The sequence below is a fragment of the Podarcis raffonei genome, chromosome 2 (genome assembly GCF_027172205.1).
Source record: "Podarcis raffonei isolate rPodRaf1 chromosome 2, rPodRaf1.pri, whole genome shotgun sequence".
NCBI classification, from domain to species: Eukaryota; Metazoa; Chordata; class Lepidosauria; order Squamata; family Lacertidae; genus Podarcis; species Podarcis raffonei.
The window spans coordinates 1,637,465-1,660,130 of record NC_070603.1 but is presented as its reverse complement, the minus strand read 5'-3'; the positions used below and the strand labels follow the sequence as shown (position 1 = coordinate 1,660,130).

At 44.9% G+C, this 22,666-nt stretch overlaps 1 protein-coding gene across 7 annotated transcripts in view; it reads left to right on the top strand.

The window, feature by feature from the left end:
• Positions 1–22,666, top strand: part of COL5A3 (collagen type V alpha 3 chain) — a 128,292-nt gene that overhangs the window by 79,929 nt on the left and 25,697 nt on the right. For all 7 annotated transcript variants that reach the window (XM_053369420.1, XM_053369417.1, XM_053369409.1 and 4 more), the window contains 15 exons: positions 349–393; positions 1,128–1,181; positions 3,791–3,835; positions 4,724–4,777; positions 5,006–5,113; positions 6,234–6,287; positions 6,377–6,430; positions 7,772–7,816; positions 12,390–12,443; positions 13,428–13,472; positions 14,492–14,545; positions 15,995–16,048; positions 18,230–18,283; positions 19,548–19,655; positions 21,681–21,770. In XM_053369420.1, coding sequence (XP_053225395.1) covers positions 349–393; positions 1,128–1,181; positions 3,791–3,835; positions 4,724–4,777; positions 5,006–5,113; positions 6,234–6,287; positions 6,377–6,430; positions 7,772–7,816; positions 12,390–12,443; positions 13,428–13,472; positions 14,492–14,545; positions 15,995–16,048; positions 18,230–18,283; positions 19,548–19,655; positions 21,681–21,770 — 918 coding nt within the window. The remainder of the gene's footprint in view (positions 1–348; positions 394–1,127; positions 1,182–3,790; positions 3,836–4,723; positions 4,778–5,005; positions 5,114–6,233; positions 6,288–6,376; positions 6,431–7,771; positions 7,817–12,389; positions 12,444–13,427; positions 13,473–14,491; positions 14,546–15,994; positions 16,049–18,229; positions 18,284–19,547; positions 19,656–21,680; positions 21,771–22,666) is intronic.

Below are 22,666 nucleotides of genomic sequence, written 5' to 3'. Positions count from 1 at the left end.
AACCACACATCCTTCGAGAAGTAGTTTTTCTTAAGTATTTTACATTTTCTTAAGTATTAATAGATTCCATTTCTTTCTCCACATTTCCCAGTATTTCTTTAACAGGCCATGGAAGAAAAACCAGCCAACTAAAAGCAGATGATTGCTGATCCCCACCCCACCTGCCCCCTGCTTACATGTGTTCATAAGCAAAAGCAGGAGCAGCCAGGAGGGAGAGCTATTTTTGTGGGGGGGGGGAGCATATTCCATGTCCAATGGCTCTTTGTTGAGGGCTGCAGTATCTTTAATTAGGCATCACCTCTTCAAGCAGCTGTATCTTTCATCGGTGTCTTCTACGTTTCTTTTCAGGGTCATCCTGGAAGAGAAGGGCCAGCTGGGGAGAAAGGAGCACAGGTAAAAGCCTGAGTCTACATGCTACGGAGGGACCTGAAGATTGTCCCTTGCTCTCTTCCTCAGACATAGTATAGACTAGGTCATTTTAATATTAGTGTCTTCAAGAAATGTTTTGGGGTGCATCTTTTAATAAATCTATCTCATTGCTTTTGCTCCCACTGTTAGAAGCTTTTCAAACAATTAAGTACAGATTTCTAGAGACTGAATTCCAAAATCTCAGTAGAGCAGCCAAAAAATCTTGCTCTCTGTTGAGGCCACTCCATGTTTACATCACCTGTATGATCCCCGCCAACACAGAGCTTCTCCCTTGCAACATGTAAAGTCATGTCAACTGCAGTCCTGCAGGGAAGATTCTCAAAAATTCCATATTCAGAAGGTCCTTGTCCTTGTGGTAAAAGACAAGTCAAAGCCATTGCATGTCTTATTTTACTGGCTGTTTTACACAAAAATCTGTGACAAATATTTAAGGTTAAATTGCTCTGATTTCTCCACAGTTTCCTCTCTTCTGAACAGTTGAGGCGTGACATCAGGGAGAATGTAGCAAAATGTCTGAGATATACCATGAAATGATATCACTATAAGACTTTTAAATCTTAGCATGTATTAGTTCTATCTTAAAGTATCTCCTTTTATGAATAGACTCCAATTTAATGCTTTGACTTATAAATTTTTGTGTCCTCTGTATGCCAATAAGAGAGACTGATTGAAAAAAAGAACAACCTTTTTTCCTCCAGGGTCTGTCTGGTGCAGCAGGTCCAATAGGCTACCCAGGTCCCCGTGGAGTCAAGGTAGGTCCTTGTTGCCTCCTTTTACCAAGTTCTTTAACCCAGAATGAGAATCACGGCTGGGTTTTCTCCCCCCACCACACTGCCACATGCTACTGGATCCTCAATTTACAGCTGCAGTCTTGGAAGTAAACCTAACGAAAACCAATGCCATTACAAGCAAGAATTATTGAATCATCATAGAATTGTAGAGTTGGAAGGGACCCTGCAGATCATCTAGTCCAACCCACTGCAATGCAGGAATATGCAACTGGCCATATGGGGATCGAACCTGCAACCTTGGCATTATCAGCACAGTGCTCTAACCAACTGTGCTATCCAGCCGTACTCAGGTTATGTAAGGTTCTTGTGTGCAAGATACTCAAGCCTTTGGTACCTCTTCATACCTGACTTCTTGGCCTTGTCTTTCCAGACTCAGTATCTGCTCATGTTATCCCAGATCTAGCATAGAGCTCCCTTGAGCTCTCTCTGCGCACATTCCATAAATTGAGTTAACTTGCACTTATTTTGTTTTAAAAGAGGTACAAGAGCATCCATTGGTACTGCATCTTTAATACAAGCCACAATCCCCACTATTTAGTTTGCATTATTTATTGAACCTTTAGTGGAAATTATTAGATCAAATGCTACAAATAATGTAGCTAAAATTGGTCAGAAGAATTTAAAATTAGCTCATATACAGATGATGTCACACTATTTGTAAACAAATAGAGCAACCATACAAAATCTGAAAAGCTAGCCTTGAACATAAGCAAATAGTTTAAGGGGAAAATTGCATATTGGTCACATTTAATTACTTCATAGTTGGGGGAATAGTTGGGGAAACAGCAGTCTAAAAATGATGATGTTGCCAAAAATAATAATTTTATTTTTGAATTTACCTTTGGGAATTCACTTAAATCTTCTACAATTGGCTAAAGGTTTTTGTAGATGTTTTTGGTGAAAGACCCAGAGCAGTTCAAAAATCTCTATTTAATGTAGAGTTGCCCCTTTGTTAGATTCCATGTACTGGGTAAATAATTGGGTATATACTGGTAATTCAAAGGAATATTTTCCTCTGCAAATTTAAGATTATTCTGTACAGTCATGTTGATCATCTCTTTATTACCTCTGCCAGACATAACGGAGTCCAGTAAGTTCTGAATAATACTGTTTGTTGCTTGACTCTTAGTTTAAAGTCCAGAGACACCCTTGTTATAGAACTTAATACATTTTCCCATTGCTTGGTCGAGACCGAAATCTCAAATCTTTATTCCATTCCTCCTTCAATATCTGTGTATCAAACTGGTTTGCTGCTAATAAACATTTGTATAAGACGATAGTGGATTTTTTTGTTAAGAATTGATCAGCTGTTTTAATATCTCTATCATCTCTGAAGCTGTAAAAACCGCTCATCCAATATTTGCAACTTAGAAACAGTATTCATACCTTAATTACTGAGTGTGGTTCTTTAGGAAGACTCGGTGAATTTGAAATGCCAACAAATACATGGAGATGGGTGTGGCAGAATGGGTCATTGTTAACCTCGAAGGAAGATTCTATAAAATGATTTTTAGATCTTATTTAACATCAAAACATCTTCACTGTGTGTATAAAATGGTCAGTGTTGGAGATGTAAGATGCCTAACACACACATCTTAAATATTTTCTGGTACTGTCTTAAAATAAAACAAATTTCGGGATTGATATTGTTAAAGAAATTGAAACAATTATGGCATATATTCTGCCAGTAGACCCACTGGTCTTCTTATTTGGTTGTAATAAGGATGCAGGGACATGGGTGGTGCTGTGGTCTAAACCACCAAGCCTCTTCGGCTTGCCGATCAGTGAGCTCCCATTGCTCTGTCCCAGTTTCTGTCAACCTAGCAGTTCGAAAGCACACCAGTGTGAGTAGATAAATAGATACCACTGCAGCGGGAAGGTAAACATTTCCATGTGCTCTGGTTTCCGTCACGGTGTCCTGTTATGCCAGAAGCGGTTTAGTCATGCTGGCCACATGACCCGGAAAGCTGTCTGTGGACAAACGCCGGCTCCCTCGGCCTGAAGCAGGAGGAGTGCCACACCCCATAGTCACCTTTGACTGGGCTTAACCATCCTTTTTTTACCTAGTAAGGATGCAATACCGACAGATGTCAGAGAGATGGTACTCAGTTTAGTAAGTGCAGCCTGTATAACTATTGCTTACAACTGGAACACAATCCCCCAAACCCCCCCAATGTGCAGGACTGGTTCACTAAGGCTGGGGCACAGTCTGTATGGTTAAATTAACCGATTTGTTTCAGATCAGAGCGGGTTGGCAGATTTATGACTCTTTGGCTGAAATAATTTTTGTTGTTAAATCATGTACTGGTGTAGTAAGATATACGGAAAATCTAATTTACATGTTTTGTCAAGAATACTGGTACTTTATTTTTAGACTAAGGTTAGTGGATTATTGGACTAAGGCTTGTGAATAGCAGCTATTTCTATTTTTTAATCAAATGTGTTAAATCATTCAAATGGTTTTTTCTTTAACAATATGCATCTATTGTCAAATAAATAAATACTTTTTTAACACTTGATGCTATTAATTCTTCTGGCTAACACTGTTGTACCTTTCCATGTTTCCGCAGGGGGCATTTGGCATGAGGGGCCTCAAAGGTAGCAAAGGTGAGAAGGTGAGTTTTTAGGTGAGGGATCTATTTCAGACAACAGATCTCATGGATTTCTTCTAATCTCCGGATATGACTTGTCTGTTCCTGCTTTCTCTACTTGTTGTACACCATGTAACAAATTATGGAAGTTTAATCTGGGGAATAATCTGGGTTGTCTATGCTCTGGTAGCCTCAAGGTTAGATTACTGCAATGTGGCTGCCTCTGAAGATGGTTTGGAAACTTCAGCTAGTGCAGAATTCAGCGGCCAGGTAGCTCACTGGAGTGTTCTTTTTTAAACAAGCTGAGATTTTATTTCTTCCTGATGAATTATAAAGTAATGTTGTTAAGTGTCTACCTGCCAAATTTAACATCTTCTTTGTTTTCTAAAATTCTTATAATTGCCAACAATTTGTAACTGGGAAAAGTGAAGATGTTCAGGAGAATCTGCATTCAAAATTTTGCAAGTAAATTTCAGTTAGTAGTTCTGCTAGCAGGTTTGCCAGCTAATTGGCCTAATACAGGCAATTTGTACCAGTCTCTGGCCACTCGGGTCCTGAGAGGGACCCCTTACCCTCTCAGAAAACTGGAATATTCCAACACTTCCCAGTCATCCTCCAGGAGCAGTTGTGTGGCTCAGCCCTCCACTTCTGCTCTTGAAGGAGTTCCATTTGGGTCCTTTGGAGGGTTTGTGGTGTTGGCAAGGATTGTGAGGGGAGGTTTTGGTAAAAGGTAAAAGGTAAAAGGTAAAAGGGAAGGCTCTCTGAGCATCACCCAAATTGGGCAGCTAGTACAGCAGAGAAGTTGTGGACACTGGTAGTGTGAATATGTATGCTTCTTGATGCCACACCTCAGTGTCAAAGTTAGAGACCTGGGCACTTCTACTGCTCCAGCTACCTGTTGTCTCTTTATAGGGAGAAGATGGATTTCCTGGTTTCAAGGGTGACATGGGGCCAAAAGGTGACCGGGTGAGCGATACCCTTCCCTATATGCTAATGGTTCTGTACGTTTGAGAACTTTGAGTGTGCTAATCACACAGTTTAACACATTTGTAAAGCAAGCTAATATATGCTTACCTGCATCATTTTCCTAAATGACTCCAGTTCTTATACTGGGGAATCTGTAAATCTCTGACCTCCCAATATTTTTACCCCCGGATTCTGCTACAACCACCCTTTTGTTTTTATTTCTGACAGGGTGATGCTGGCCCATTGGGTGTACGTGGTGAGGATGGCCCTGAGGGGCTGAAAGGGCAGGCAGGACCTGTGGGGGAATCTGGTTCTTCTGGGCCAGCTGGTGAGAAGGTGAGTCATTGCCCCATCACCCTCCCTGTGTCTAATTTTAGGAATGACCGCTCCCCACATTAAATGGGGGGCACCCTTTGCTTGGTCGCGCTCAGCCCCCTGGGGCACCATTAGCACAGGCTTGGCTTTGCCTTCCCCAGGTGGGATACCTGGAGGTCTCCGCCTACCTCAGCCAGTTGCCCAATCCCACCTGGGGAGGCGTTGCCAAAGTGATCAGGCCAGGTAGGGGGAGGGACCACCTGCCCACACAATAGGGGGAGGATCTTACCTGGGAATAGGTAGCTAGCTGCTTTACACTGGGTTCACACTACTTTGCACCCAGTTTTCTTCTCTACCCACTTTCAAGGACTTGTCTAGTCCTTTTTTGCAGTGGTGTAGCATGGGTTACCGATGCCTGGGGTGGGGAAAGTGTTGAGCCCCCTGGGGGGCAGCTGGGATGGAGGTGCACACCAGGGGGCCCTTTCCCCCCTTGAGCCCTTTCTTGCCTCCCTCCCTCCTGGGTGGTCGGCCATGGCCCCCTCCCCCTTGACCCGGCTGGGTGGCATATGGGTGGCAGTGGCAAGGCATGGGGGTGGGGGGCACACTGGTGGGCATCCATGCTAGGAGAGCTCAGGGCTGCCCTTGCATGGCCCACTGTTGCCTGCTGGCCATGACCCCTCACTGCTGGGGAGGCCAGTGCCAGGAGTGCCAAGTGGAGCTGCCACTGCTCCTTCCGCAGCTACCGTGGCTCAGCCCCCACCGCAGCCTCCTCCTCCCTGGGCCTGGGCCTGGGTCTGGGCCACTGCTCCCACTGGCACCCAGCGTTCCCCAGACCTCACCGCCTCGCAGGCCAGGAGAGTCAGCGCCTCTGGCCAGTCCAGGGGCAGGGTACACACAGGCATCCAAGAAGGAGGCACTGCCCCAGCCCCAAAGGATGAAGGTTGAGGGCCCGGCCCAGGCATGGCTTGCTTCTGTGTGGCTCCAGAAGGTGGCAGGAGCTCCGTTGGGAACCTGTTGTGGGGGTGCCTGGTTGCGGCCCTCTCATAATTTTGCTCCTGGAAGTCACCATCCCCGTGGCCCCCCACATGCTATGCCACTGTTTTGGGGGGCACTTTAAGACTTTGATCTTCTATTTTTGCAGGGGAAATTGGGGGTGCCAGGCCTACCAGGATACCCTGGACGCCAGGGACCTAAGGTGAGTATGAGGAGATTTCTGAGGTAAAGGAAGGATGACATGTCCCTGGTCGTCATCTGCTTTACTGAGACAGTGTGGTTTTCCTGCAGGGCTCAACTGGATTTCCAGGGCCTCTGGGCCTCATTGGAGAAAAAGGCAAACGGGTGAGTGGAGCCATGGGAAACAGGGGCCACATCTGGAAAGCGCCATGTGAATGGAAGGTACATCCAGGGTTTGTAGGTATGGTAGGGCTGCCATATTTCAAAAAGTAAGTTGCTGAGCTTTTTTTAGGGAAACTTGATTTTTCGATTGACTTGCCTCATGAGAAGTTGTGAGATAGTTGAAAGATAGCAAAGAAAAGAGAAGCCAGTGAGATTAAGAGAGTGGCATGGCAGAGCCAGATGGAGGAAAGGCCACTACATTGGTACCTCTGGTTACGTAGTTAATTCGTTCCGGAGGTCCATTCTTAACCTGAAACAGTTCTTAGCCTGAGGTACCACTTTAGCTAATGGGGCCTCCCGCTGCCGCCGGCGTGTGATTTCTGTTCTCATCCTGAGGTAAAGTTCTTAACCCGAGGTACTACTTCCGGGTTAGTGGAGTCTGTAACCTGAAGTGTTTGTAACCCGAGGTACCACTGTATAAGCTATGGAATTATAATTTTACTATTTTAGAATTTCTATGTTTCCCTTCATATCATTAAGTAATTGGCACCAATCCATGTTCATCATCATCATCATAATTTTTTATTTATACCCCGCCCATCTGTCTGGGTTTCCCCAGCCACTATGGGCAGCTCCCAACAGAATATTAATAATAAAAAAGCGACAAGATCAAACATTAAAAACTTCCCTAAATAGGAGGTGCACACCAGGGGACCCTTCTCCCCTTGGGCACTTTCTTGCCTCTCTCCATCCTTGGTGGCAAATATGGGTGTCAGAGAACAAGGCCTTCAGTCTTTTTAATAGGGTTTTCTGGCCCACGCCTTGCAATGTACTAGGGCTTAATCTGATTTGGGGTTCAACCCTGAAACCTGATTTCAAAGTCAAGGGCTTAGTTCTGAAATTTATGAAACCAAGATAAAAGTGCATCTGAGCATGTGCAGAGTGCTTTTCCTCAGTCCTTACGCATCTAGGATTGAAGATAAGGCTTGCCAGGGCAGAAGGCATGATTTTCAGGTGCAAGCCTGCATCTGAGCTAAGTCACCCCTTCCAAACTTGGCCTCCCATCATCCCTCACATTGGCGATGATGATGCAAGTTGTAGGCTGACAACATCTGCAGGGCAATAGGGTCCCCATCTCCAGTTTGCGTAATCAAGAGATGAATTGGAGCTGAAAGGAAGACAGCATCTCTGGGCAAGACAGGACTCTGGTGAGTGGAGCGTCCTAGATTGACAGAGGCCTCTGGATGACCAAAGTGCTGAGGCACGGTGCCATCTCCATAATGAGAGCATGTATGGGTACCCTACTTTTCTGTTTCATCTTCTGTTTCTCTTTATGTTTCACAGGGCAAAGCTGGCCAGGCTGGGCAGACGGGACAACGGGGTCCCCCGGTGAGCTTTTACCCAATGTGACAGCACAGCTTATTTTTATTGTTATTAACCTCTTTTAGTTGCTTTGTACAAAAAGGTCTCAAAGCAGCATAACAAGATAAAATACAAACAGAAAAAATAGCTTTAAAACCAGACAATTTGAAACAGTGAACAATTCAAAAATCATAATATGTTCATCCAACAACACAATGCATTGAACAAGACCTACCTCACCTCACTAAAAGATGAGCACCAGGGGACTTCCGGTTAAGGCAGCATGGCGGACGCCACGGCAACGGGCAGCTCCTGAAGCCAGCCAGAACCTACAAAGCTACCTGGCTGGCTCCTGGGCTGCTGGAACTGCTGCTGCCAGCACCGCTGGTGTTGTTACCAGCACCAATACCAGAGAGGAACTGGGGGCACCCAGAGCAAACCACAGGACCCCCCATGACCTTGACCAAACCGGGACCACCCAGCCACCCGGAGCTCCAAGTTCAGGAGGACCTCGGAGCCAGCACGGAAGCAGGAGGGGAAGGAGAGAAATGAGCCCAGACCCCACCGCTTCTGCCTCCACTGCTGCCAGCACCACCACCAGAGGGAAACCGGGGTGTCCGGCACGCCTACCGAGGGAGCCACAGCCTCCGCCCCCCACAACCCAGTGGAGCTCCGAGTATGGGAAATAGCCTTACTAGAAAAATTAACCAATAAACTGAAACTGACACGGGGACAAATAGAAGAAGACGCCTTTGTCGGACTTGCGTTCGACCGAGTGACTCTTCCGGTCAAGTCCTCCAACGTGATTAAAGACCTGAGCCTTTGATGAGGCTCCAAGCACGTTTCCCCATTACGCAGAATATCCAGCACGCAGGGAAGGAGCCGAGATAGTATGAGCTACATTGCAAAGAGCATTTTATTTCTAACTACGCAGACAGGAAAGGAATAAACATGCTCTCTCTGTGAAAGCAGAGAGCAACTGTAACACAAAGGAACAGGAAACCAGTAAACATCACATCTGTCTCCTGTCTTCCGTGAAACTTCCAACAGTCTGGAATGTCTCTGGAATGTAAACAGAGTCTTGTGACTCAAAGCACTGCACAGTGGCACAAACAGAAACTAACAGCCTTCACCCCAGTATGGCTCCCCTTTATCACATACACAGCCCAACAAGACATTGACAAAAATCCACCAACAGCATACAACTCAATATGGCTAACCTGATCCAAAACACCCACCCACCCCACTCACACATGAAAACAAAGACCACCACAGCCAACCACAAATGAACAGCCACACCCTAGGGCAACCCCAACCTCTCTCGCCACCAAAGGAACACAAGTGAACAGCAGAGAACCTGCACAAGCAACGCTGACACAAAAGCCCACATATATTAAGTAAAATAGAAACATCACCACCCGACCCCACCCCCTCCATCTTCCCCCCCTCCACCTCTTCCCCCCTATTCTTACTAATGTCTCAACAATTGAAACCGATTGGTAAAAAAAAAAAGTTACATGGGGGGGGGGGAAATACGAGAGAGAGAGAGAGAGAGAGAGAGAGAGAGAGAGAGAGAGAGATTGCACATACCTTTGTAAATCAAGAAAATCTTCAATAAAAATACATTTAATTATTTTTTTAAAAAAGATGAGCACCACAGCAGAGACCAACTAAGCTACTGAATGCCCGAGGGAATAAAAATGTATTGGACTAATGCCTAAAAACATATTGTGGTGCCAGGCAAGTTTCCCCCAGGAGAGCATTCCACAAATGGGGGCAAGGGAGGGACACCACTCCAAAGGCCTGTCATTTTACTGCACTGGAGCGCTCTATCTCTCTCTGTCTCTATCTCTATCTCATCTCTATCAATCTCTATATCGCTCTGTCTCTACCTATTGATTGATCATTCGATTGATACAGATCCAAGTTGGCCAATTTCCTGTATTTAAGCACCTGTATTCCTGTGTTCCTGTATGCCACTTGAACATACAATTACTTACTGAAAAAACCAATTACAATGATGTGAAAATACTGATTAGAAAATTGGGACAGAAATATGTTGGGCCCCTTCAGTGCTAGCTTTTAAATTGGTCTTGAAAAACCATTTATTCTGAGCTACTTTTAATTAAGATGCTGAGCTTTATTAGTGTTTTATATTGCTGCTGGTTTTAAACTGTTTCACATTGTTCTTATTGCCTGTTTCAATTAATTTTATAAAAGCTGTCTTATGAAATGTTTTAACTTTAATACTATAGCACTGATCTTTTGTTTTATTCTACTAATGCCATGAGAGTGCTTTTACTAGGAGGGTGGCCAAGAAATCATTAAAATAAAAAGAACTTTTTAAAATGTGATGGGTAATGGCAAGGACCAGAGCTAAATATGGTTACTGCCATCTTCTGTGATATTTATTCAGAAAAAATGAATATCCTGTGTAACCCCCAGCAATTTACAGAAATTACAGAATCAAAATGCAGTAAATGTACTGCTACAAAGATAGAATAAGAAAAATACAATTAAAATCCCTCATTTAAAACAGTGCAAGCAACTGAGGATAGCAGGGTGCCCTTCTCAAGTGGCCATAAACAGCCTTCAGGGTAAGATAGTGGCTCACAGCGCCCTCAGTTCAGCTGCCAAGGGACTGAGGCACCATCGCTGAACGTGACTCTGCAACTGCCTGGCTTCCCTGGCAAGCGAGGGTCAAGTCAATGGGAGACAGTGCTTCCGCGTTGCAGCCCATGGATACAATCCAGGAGAATACCTTACCAACAGTCTCAAAAGCAGCTGAGTTAGGAGTCTTGACAGGGACACCCCTGCCATCTTTCCTGGAGAAGGTCATCAGGGTAAAAAACAGAACTGAATCCAGATTGAAATGAGTTCTGATAATCAGTTTCCCTGAAAAAGGCCTGCAGCTGGACTGCCTGCCCTTTTCTCAAGCACCTTGCCCCCAGAAGGAGTGTGGCCAACCAGGCAGGACATGGAATAAACCTCTGAATCCAGGAAGAGTTGTTTCAGGAGTGGCTGCCCCACTGCCTCTTTCAAGTTCAGGGGCCTTCAGCACCCTTTCCACCCCTCATATATCATATCAGATGCTTATACCATCTTTCTTTGCCCTAGTCTTAGAATTCCTGAGAGCTCAGTATAAGGAGGATGGAGGAAAGACAGATTGCCCGAGCTGCCTCCTCTGAATTGGGGACCTTACAATGCCCACATGGAAGAGAGCTGAGGGGACCAGGTTCAAGAATAGCAGAACAACTTCACCCTGTAAGCTTAGCATAGGTCTCTGCAACCAAGAACTCAGGGGCTGGGTAGGATTGGCTCAGACACTTCCCTGTGCTGATGTGGAGCTGGGGGTGGAGGAGGCGGCTGCTTAATTTCAAATACATAGACACTAACAAAAAATTACTTTGCTGTCATTTCTCACCCTGCTCTAAAGTTTGATGCTCTTCTAAAATTGCACTAACATAACCAGTCAACATTTCCCACCCACCCATCCACTTGGAGCCATGGTGTTCTGATGAATGTAGATGTTATCAGGGGCTGTCCACTATAGAGCTGAAATTCTAAATCAAATCCTCCTGGTTTGAATTTGCTCATGAGTATTTGAATTTATATTCTCATTTGAATTTTCTTCCCAGTCTTCATTTTTTCAATTATGGAAGCTTTTAGAGTAGTTTTTTTGGGGGGGGGCTAAGTGATAGTGTGTGAAATATTTGATTTATCAAATTAATTGGTACTTCCTCCAGCTTCCTCCAAATTGACTCTAAGTAAAGTTGAATTTGGTGAGTTAATACCATTATTACCTTAAAACCCACTATGATTCTTTAAAAGAACTTCTAAGTCTACTTTCAGTGTGAAATTTGAACACACAAACATGACATTCAAAAAGATTACTTTAAAATCTTGAAATGTTACTTCACTTTGGATTTGGATGTCATTTCATTTCTGTTCTGGTGCAGATACCAGTTCTGAAAGGAGAAACCTTGCCTTTTGTGCACACCTGCCTGCAATCCTTACACTCTAACACAGGCACCCTAAGGCCCATGGGCCACAAGCAGCCCACGGGAGTCGTTTAACCCACGAGCCGCCCACTCAGCAAGTCCCGGCTTGCGGCACTAAACTGGTGCAGCACGGTGTGGGGACTCGCTTCCGTGGTGCCAAAAATTGCACCTGCACATGTGCAGACTCTGAAAAACATCTCTGCGCAGATGCTGGAAATTGTGGGCGCATGCGTGAGCCCACGGAGGGACCTCCGCTGGAGTGAACCGGCCCAGGCAAGGTAAACCTTGCTGACCCCTGCTCTAACACCTCTTATCCTGCAGCAAGTCACCTATTCAGGCAGGGGCTTTGCATGAAGTCATGGTCACGTGACATGCTATACCCTCCCCCCAAAAAAGTTGCAATTCACTCAGTTATCCTCCTGCATTCCTAGTTTAGCATGAAAGTGCTGTAATGACAGTGAGAGATATTGTCTTCTGGAAGTACCCAGTCTGGTCGCTCAATTTCATCACTCTAAATCATGTGGGACCTCCAAAGTCTGGAGCAGCCCCCACGTGGCATTTACCAGGCTATGAAATTAGTGTCATTTCTCCCTTTCTAGGGTCTTCCAGGTGAACGTGGTTTGCCAGGACCCACAGGAAAACCAGGACCAAAGGTATGTCTGTCTTTATGCTGTGCATGTTGTACATTTCTCTGTGACCTCTGTTTGTTCACCTGTGCCCAGTGCTCTCCATTGGAGCACAACACTATTCTCATCTACATAATTTATGTGTTGGCTTCCACTGATCTCATAGCAGGACCTTTCTAGACTCTGCGTAGAATATTTTCTAAGGAACAGCCCTGAGGCCAAACTGTCTTCAAAGTTTTTGTTCTCCCCTCCACCCCCCCCGCCAAATCTCTAAGTTATGTAATTTCACTACTACTAAGAGGCCGAGCTGTTCACTAGAGACTACTGTTTCACCACAGGCTATTGTTGAAATCACTTGTACATCCTTTGGGTGGTTTAGCCATGATTACTGCTTCTTTTTGCTGTGTCAGTTTCTTGCTTACAGTGCAGTTTCCTTTTAAATGATGTTAATTTAAATGAAGAACTTTTTGACGGTAAGAGCTGTTTGACCATGGGATGGAAGGTGGTGGACTCTCCTTCAATGGAGGTTTTTAAAGCAGGTCTTGGATGGCCACCTGTTCTGGATGCTTTAGCTGAGATTCCTGCATTGCAGGAGGTTGGACTAGATGACCCTGGGGAAGCCTTCCAACTCTACAATTCTATGATTCTATAGGTTATTTATGAACAAAGAAAACAAGAATATTAGACCATACACTCAGTTACCACAACCCTCTCCCCAACTTGCTGCTTTCCCCATAGGGAGTAAGATTTTGATATGGAAGAGCATTCAAACGTGCTATTCAAAATCGAATAGTCGCAGGAACTCTGCACCAAGTCAGCCATCTGAATGAATTACTTGACTCACATTAATTTCTAGTCCTTATTGTGCCCCCACTGAATGAGTGCTTCTTAATGAGTGCTTCTTCAACCTTATTCCTCTAAGACAGCTTTACATGCTAGTCCCCGACATTTATTGCAATCAAAAGCTGGGATCTTTTTCTGCCACCCCTCAACAATGCTTTCTTCCCACAGGGTGATTCAGGCCACGATGGAGCCCCAGGAATTGTTGGGGAAAAGGTAAGCTGAGGAATCAGGTCAGTGCAAGGGAAAGAACCCTGGAGAGGGTGATATCAGCAGAGTCCAGTTTCCTGCTTTGGCCGAAGAAGCTATGATGTTTTAGATGCCACCAGAGTTGTGGAGGGTGAGGTTTTACGCTAGGTAACAGACCCATGCCCCTTCATGGATCACTGCCTTGCCATGGCGAAGAGGCTTGAAGAACTCAGAGAAGCTATGAACTATGCCGAGCAGGGCACCCAAGATGAACAGGTCATAGTGGAGAGTTTTGACCAAACGTGATCCACCTGGAGGAGGAACCAGCAAGCCACTCCAGTATCCCTGCCAAGAAAACTCCATGGAAAAAGTAGAGACATCACCTTGCCAACAAAGGTCCGTATAGTAAAAGCTATGGTTTTCCCAGTAGTGATGTATGGAAGTGAGAGCTGGACCATAAAGAAGGCTGATCGCCGAAGAATTGATGCTTTTGAATTATGGTGCCGGAGGAGACTCTTGAGAGTCCCATGGACTGCAAGAAGATCAAACGTATCCATTCTTAAGGAAATCAGCCCTGAGTGCTCACTGGAAGGACAGATCGTGAAGCTGAGGCTCCAATACTTTGGCCACCTCATGAGAAGAGAAGACTCCCTGGAAAAGACCCTGATGTTGGGAAAGATGGAGGGCACAAGGAGAAGGGGACGACAGAGGATGAGATGGTTGGATAGCATCTTCGAAGCTACAAACATGAGTCTGACCAAACTGCGGGAGGCAGTGGAAGACAGAAGTGCCTGGCGTGCTCTGGTCCATGGGGTCACGAAGAGTCGGACACGACTAAACGACTAAACGACTAAACAACAACAACAACAACAAAACAGACCCATGCTGCAGTGGGTGGGAAGAACAAAAGCTGAATGGAAGAATACAAATGCCACCAATGAGGTCTAAGAGGTTAAGTGATAGAGATGGGCACGAGGAGGTCAAAGGCAAGGTAAGGAAGATGGAGAAAACCTCTCACAATCACGTTTCCCCTTCTCTTTCCTCAGGGTCCCTCCGGTCCACAAGGCCCTAATGGATTCCCAGGCCCCAAGGGCCCACCTGTAAGTATCCCACGGTCGTCCCATGAGGCATTCAAACACAAGAGTGACTTGTGGAAGAAAAATGTACAGTCTAGCTGTTTTAGGCCGACACTTGAATTAGAAGTGCAAAGAAAGCAAACCCCAGTTTAAGCATCTGCTATGGAAACAGCCTGAGATAATATTGTGTCCTTTGCAAGATAGGACCCAAGTATGTGAGGGCAAAGGGGGGAGGAGCCTGTGGTGACAGCCAGAATGACTCCCTTTTGCCTTTGAGGTTTTGACTGTAGTATGGGGAGGGAGAAACTAATTCTTTCTTGGAGGTACTCCTCACAAATCTTAAGAAGCCAGTCCCTGCCTCACTTCTCCTATAGGAAAAATGCTTTTAAAGCCAGTCTGTGTATATATATATAGTCTTTGTTTGACTCTGATACATATAACAACTTGTAGTTACTTGTATATTTTGTGAGATGTGTTATATGGTATATATATTATTTTGAAGTGGCTTATTCTTATATTTTGAATGACATCATACTGATTATATATTTACTAACAGTTATTAGCCAGCGTATTGCGTTTGCATTTTTGTAGATTGTCACATTTTGCAACACAGGGGTTTGTGTCTGTTCATGGTCACGGCAGTGCTACCTTTTGATATCTAAGCTTCTGATTTCTGGTCAGTATTTGTTTGAAGGTGAATTTTTGTTCAACAGTTCTGAAGAAATTTGTTCAAATTGAAATCTACCCCCACCCCCGTTTGTTGTTGCCACAGGCGATACATTCTGACAAAATGAATTTTACCTGCAACTTCTAACTGTATGAAAGAGATGGGGGAGGGGGGAACCAACATAAATTGTGAGGCATGTTTCTATCACAAAATTGCAATGTTCATTTTGAAGATTCCTGAAGAGTACCAGGTGGCTGATCATATTAGATCTCAGTTAAAAGAACCCCGCCCGAGTTGTCTTATTCCCGTCTCTGCTCTCTGGCGTTTAGGCTGGGGAGCTGTCCAGCTGGGTTGTCTTCATATTCCACTGCCTTCCCCTCTCCTCCCATGTTTTGATTCAGAGCACTTGAAAGAGCACAATCCTTGTCTGCTTTTGGAGGACCCATGATCTGGTTTTCATAGGCTTGAAATGTTTCCCAACAACTAATCTTTCTCACAGGTTTTTATTACTTTATTGCATTGGTTTTATTAATCTGCCTCAGCACAGGCTGCCCAACATGTGTTGCGTTGTGAAATGGGTACATAGTTTCACAACAATCTCATACCAAAAGACAAAAAGTATTGTAGGCAGTACCATGAAGGGCAGTTGTAGACTAGACTGAGTCCTATGACACAAACCTTTTGCACACTTTCAAACTTTCTGATGTGTGTTTGGAGTGTGCCTGCAGCTGTCTAAGGAGGGATTCTTGGGTAAAGGATTCCTCCTGGCCATCTGAGAGTTTTCTTTTAACTCCTGCTGCTTGTAGGGCCCTGCTGGGAAGGATGGTTTACCGGGACATCCAGGTCAGCGTGGTGAGCCGGTGAGTATCATTTTGAGCACAGTGCAAAGTTGGTTCTAGTCATTTGGCGGCTCTAGGCAAAGGCCATACATTCCAAGTGTTCTTTCCCTGTAACCTCAAACGCTCTTATTGGCCTCCCTATACCAGCACGGGAGCCTCCACCCTTTTGTCTTAATGGGCTTTGCATGCCACTGCTGGCTCTCCACAGTGCCTTCCACTTTGTTGCTGGAGCAAAGGAAAACAAGATACAGTTTCCAAGTGAACAGAACTAGCTGATCGGGCAACAGCTGAACCTCTGTTTAGTAATGGAAATGGTGAGGCAACTGTAGTGCTGGGCACATCAAGCAGTTGTTTGGCAGTGCCTTAACAAACTCAGCAAATGTTCCATTTTTGAATGGATGAGTGGCCATGATTGAGATCTACATGGGACTCCTTGCTTGGTGCCATTTCTTTGGATCCTGACCTTCATTTCCCCTCCCCTTAGGCGAACCGATTCAGATGGCCCGCCCCTGCCACTTAATGTATCCAAATGGTTTCCAGAGAGTGGTAGGGGATGTTTTATCCCATGTTGATGGCCTTTCAGCTGATTCCCTAGTGACCCATTGGAATGCGGAGTTAACTGGGGCTATCAACTGTCTGGCTCCGAAGTGCACACTCTGAGTACATGGAGCCCAGACAGCCCCGTGGTTTTCTCCAGGGCTGAGGGCGATGAAACAATTGCTGAGACGGCTAGAGTGCCGGTGGCAGAAAACTCATTCTGAATTGGACCGCACACAAGCCTACCAAGTGGCGATAGCGACAGCAAAGAGGACCTTCTTTACCGCCTCAGCTGCATCTGCAGAAAACAGCAGCAGGAGACTCTTTCAGGTGGTTCACAATTTAACAGAACCACCTTTGCCCTTGGGGCCTAGAAAGGACCCCAACATCTCCTGCAATGATTTTGCAAAGTTTTTTTGCAGATAAAGTCACTCAGATTCGGAAAGAGGTAGACTCCATCATGGGAGCAGGACCAGGGTGGGAGAATGCTAGAGTCCTGTCTAGTCGGTTTCATGGGATCAATTCCAATCTGTTTCCTCTGAGGATGTGGACAGGCTGCTTGGACGAGTGAAACCGACCACCTGTCTCTTTGCTTATCCTGGCTCATAAAAGTGAGCTGGGAAGGGCTGGGCGATGGGCTCTGCGGGGTGGTGAATGCTTCCCTCTGTGAGGGAGCCTTCCCAGACCCACTGAAAGAGGTGGTCATTAAACCGATTCTTAAAAATACATCTTTGGACCCAGCCAATATGGCCAAATATCATCCAGTCTTAAATCTTCCATTCTTGGGCAAGGTGATTGAGGGGGTGGTTGCTGAACAACTCCAGGCATGTCTGGAGGATGCGGACCATTTGGATCCCTTTCAATCAGGATTAAGGCCTCACCATGTGACTGAAACTACCTTGGTCACGCTGGTTGATGATCTCTGGCGGGCTTTGATACCATCGGCCATGACATCCTTCTGGTATGTCCCGAGGGGCTGGGAGCTGGGGGCAGTGTTATACAGTGGTTCCACTCCCTCCTGGGCCATGTACAGAAAGTGGTGGTGGGGGATGAGTGTTCTGACCCCTGGGCTATCACTTGTGGGGTGCCTCAGGGTTCCGTCCTCTCCCCCATGCTTTTTAACATCTATATGAAGCTGCTGGGAGAGATCATCAGGGGGTTTGGGCTGGGTGTTCATCAGTATGCGGATGATACCCAGCTCTACCTCTCTTTTAAATCAGAATCAGTGAAGGCGGTGAAGGTCCTGTGTGAGTGTCTGGAGGCAGTTGGAGGATGGATGGCAGCTAATGGATTGAAGTTGAATCCTGACAAGACAGAAGTACTCTTTTGGGGAGATGGGGTGGGCAGGTGTGTAGGACTCCTTGGTCCTGAATGGGTTAACTGTGCCCCTGAAGGACCAGGTGTGCAGGTGCCTTCTTGGTAGTGGCACCTGCCCCGTGGAATGCCCTCCCATCACATGTCAAGGAAATAAACAACTATCTGACTTTTAGAAGGCATCTGAAGGCAGCCCTGTTTAGGGAAGTTTTTAATGTTTGATGTTTTATTGTGTTTTTAATATTCTGTTGGGAACCACCCAGAGTGGCCGGAGAAACCCAGCCATATGGGTGGGATATAAATAATATTATTATTGTTATTGTTATTGTTATTGTTATTGTTATTTGTTAGGGATTTCATGGCAAAACTGGCCCACCAGGACCTGCTGGAGTTGTGGGACCACAGGTAAGGAAGAAAAGCTTTAGTTCTCATGATCACAGTCAAAACAACAAAAGATATCAGTAGCCACCAGATGAAGAATAGATGGTGGTGCCTGACTAGAGATGAGGGGTTCAGAACTTCACTGTGGGGTCTAGAACCTCCTTTGTGTGATCCTGTGCACAGGGCAGATTCTGTCAGGCCTTGGCCTTGCTCTGAGTCAGGCTGCAGCTCGGTCCAGTTGAGGCACAGGCAGATAAGGATAAAAAGGGCTGAATGTTAGAAAGCTGATCAATGACAGGGAAGGATTAGGTATCAGCCATCAGTTTAAGGAGGCTAGGAATCTGCTGGCTGTTCAGGGACAAGTTGCTCAAACTGAGCAACTGGTTTACTGCAGGAGTCAGTGTGTCCCAATAGTCTTGTTAAATCACCTGAAGATATTCAAGCTGGGAGGTTAGCTGACTTTCTTTATTCATAAGGCCTGGTCTGAGGAACTGGAATCTGGCAGGTGCAAGAGGAAAGGTGTTGGAGACTCTGGTTTGACACACACACATACACACCAGTGCCTTGTAGCTTCTCACAACTGTAAGAGGATAATAATTGTCTTGCTTGATTGGAATAAAGTAGGCTGCAGATCTATCCAGTTCAGCAATCAATCTCCACCAGGGGATAGTTAGATACCCCGCAAGATGTTTGCAAACAGAGTGTGGTAGAACTATTTATTCCCTGTTTTCCTTTTAAGGGGTCAAGTTCAGAAGAAAAAGTGGGAAAGACACAATCAAGATTTATAGTGATTAGAGAGAAATTGCACACTCCCTTGCTCTATCAATACTCATTGATTGGAAATAGGTTCCGAATACAGGAACAGAAATACTTCTTCAGGCAGTTCATAGTTAACAGCAATACCCACAAAATGTGATGATGGACACTAATGTACATGACTTGGGCTGGGGGACAGGTAAGAGAATTCATGTAGGAACTGAATTATCCAAGGCTGTCAACCATGATAATTTTCAACAATAGCAACAGCAGCAGCAACAAAACCCTCCATGCACAGCTGTCTTAATCACGGGTGCAGGAAAGAGGTGGTTGGGTGGAAAGGGGCAATCTTTTATCATGCCCTGCTTGTTGCTGCATTGTGCGATACAATCTCACTGTGGTGTCTCATGAGGCCTACCGGGAACTAGGAACCAGCAAAATCCGTCACCAGTTGTCCCAGTGCCTCCAGGCAGTCTCTGCTGGTTTTTGCTCCCAAACTGCTCTCAAGTGGTGTACCTTCTCCGTACCACAGGGAAACTCTGGAGAAACTGGTCCCATGGGAGAGAGAGGCCACCCAGGCTCCCCCGGTCCCCCTGGAGAACAAGGGTTGCCAGGTGCCGCTGGAAGGGAAGGTGCCAAGGTGAGTGCTCACCTGGGAAATGTGTGTTATAATAACAAACTGTAAGAAACTTGTGAATTAACACATCAGATCTTACACAAACAAGAAATAGGCTGATCTTTTAATGCCTACTGCTAATTTAAATTAATTTATGAAGGCTGGGATTTCATAGAATCATAGAATTGTACCCAGTCCAACCCCCTGCAATGCAGGATTCTCGACTAAAGCACCCCTGGGAGATGGCCATCCAACCTCTGCTTAAAAACCTCCAAGGAAGGAGAGTCCACAACCTCTCAATCCACTGTTGAACAGCTCTGTCAGAAAGTTCTTCCTATTTTTTTTAAAGTTTTCCATGCTTTATTAAGTTTCATACATAACAAAAACAAACATATAAACAAAAAATGAAATTGTTAAAGTAATCTTATGTAAACATACAAATAAAAACAGACTGAATCTTATACAGTCTCTTTTGTTCAATGTTCTTACTAATGTGTTCCCACCAACTCCCGGTACATTTAAAATTTCTAATATTGAATGTACATATTATTACCTTCATCTTTTCATCTTTTCAATTGTTAATCAAAGACATTACACAGGAAGCTCCTGTCATGGTGCAAAAGATAATTTCTTCAAGAATAGGGAGGGCAGCTCCCTGCCATCTCTCCCCTGTGTTGGGTTGGAGTAATGTCTTTCTGCTTGTGACAAATGGGGGGGAGGACTTGCCCTTTTGAATACCACCCACCAAAAAGAGAAAGATGAATCTGGGCAAAGATGCCACCAAACTCTGATCCTAGCCTGAAGATAGCTCCGCTGCCAGCTATTTTGGGGGATTTCTATCCCAAACTGATAAGAACCTCTCACTTTGGGCCCAGCTCTAGAAATACTAAACTGTAAGGAGCTTTGGATTTACCATCCCAAAGTTCAGAGGACACAGAACACAAAAGAGTGTGAAATATATTTACAACATGGGAAGGTTGCTTAACAACTGCTGCACAGAGCAGCATGTGGGGAAGATTTTAGAAAGGAAAATCAAAATCCAGAGAAAATCATTTCAGCACCAAGGTCAATGCATTTAAAGAAGGCTTATTTAGAGAAAGAGGAAAAGTAAGGAAAAGAAAAGTCAACAATCACATGCACACACTTGCAAATATAAAAATATTATAATTTAGTTAGTTAAATGTAACCTCTTGAGCAAAATATTTGGTTTCATATTATGTACAGAATTCCTTGGAGAAGAGAGGTTCTGAGAGAGTGGAACACCAGATTTTGGTCATCTGTTTGGATGGTTCCAAGGGAAAGTGAGGGTGAAGCTTGCATATTTATGGAAATCTGAAACCAGTAAAAGTTGATCTTTTTACAGAGTTAGATTGGTGTTTGGATCAACAACTAGGAAATCTCCATCTCTCATGCAAGCATCCATACAAAAATTACACAGAGACTGCTTCTGCCTCTTTAATACATTAATGTAAACAAGGAATTGAAGATGAAAATGTGCAATGAAGATAAAGACAAGGGTGTATATCTACTCAGGGACCACCAGAGGGGTATCAAATCACAGACACTCAAGAGGGAGCTGTTGGTTTTCATCATAATACAGGAATTGTCACACTGCCAAATTCTGTCTGTAATAGAATCCCTGTTGAAATTTGGATTGTTCATTCATGCAGAGTTCTTTCATGTAGTCCCAACATGGACATCCATGTTAATGTCAGGGGGTCTATTTCATGTATGTTGCAAAAGTGCTGCATCTGGGTTTTTTATATATATAGTTTCAGCATTTCGGTAAAAGCCTACATGGGAACTAACAATTTATTTCTGCAGCCTGAAATCTTCAAAATCCAATGCAATGAGACTGTGTGCAAAGTACACATGCATGAAGACATCTGATATCCTTTATGCTCTAAAGTACAGGAGGGAAAACTAAACCAGCCCATATCAGTATGGACAGAAGTATTTCCCATGCAGATGGACAAAGAGGGCATAATTTTTCTCCCAAGATTTTGTACCTCTCCTTCTCCCTGCATAGTAACCAAATTTTTTTTCTAGGGTGATCCTGGACCTAGTGGCATCCCAGGCAAAAATGGCCCTCCTGGAATGAAAGGCTTCACTGGGGCTCGAGGTCCTGCTGGGGAGACTGTAAGTGTTTGTCACATGGGTGAGAAGGGACTGATGTGTGTGTGGGGGGGTGTTTCTGCAGCTTTGGCATATCCTGCAAAAGGTTTATGTGTGTGTCTCACTTATCACCTTCCTTCTTAAACTAAGAGCCTCAAATTATGAAGTTTTCAATGCAGCCCTCCCCCCTTCTGAATGCTGCCTACACACCTCTCCCCAAATCAAGCTCAAGCAATCTGCACACATAGAGATCATGCCCACATTTGAGGAAGATGTAGCACTTAGCCCACCAGCTCCCTTTATTTCTTAGAGCTACTTTCATATCACCCTTCAGTCGCCCTTTTTGGCACACTGCACCCTCTGGTGAGAGACTTACCCTATAGTGCAGAAATAGCCAATATAATGCCCTCCAGATGTTGCTGGACTACAGCTCCCATCCCCCTTCACTGTTGGCCATGCTGACTGGAACTGATGGAAGCTGGAGTCTCAACAACATCTGGAGAACACCTGCCATAGTGTATGAACCTAGAAATGAAGCAGAAGCACAAATACAAATGCGTTGTTTTGTTTTTACTCTGCTAGAGGCACATTCCTGCTTTCACATTTGGGGTGAAGCTAGCTAAACCTTGGCTTGGGTCTGTTAGTTATTCTTTCCCTCTGACCCTAGAGGAGGAACTCCCTTGCCCAAGACTTCCTGCAACCAATCTGACTTTTCATCCTAAATCAATTTTTGCAAGAAACCAAAACAAAGGAAGCTGCTTTAGACTGATTCAGGTCATGAACCCATCTAACTAAGTATTGTTTATATTGATTGTTCCCAGCCCTAAATGGAAATGGCTGGGGATGGAATCTGGGACGTTCTGTGTACAGAGGATGTGCTCTGCCACTGAAGCTACATCCATTCACTTCAGCTCTCAAAA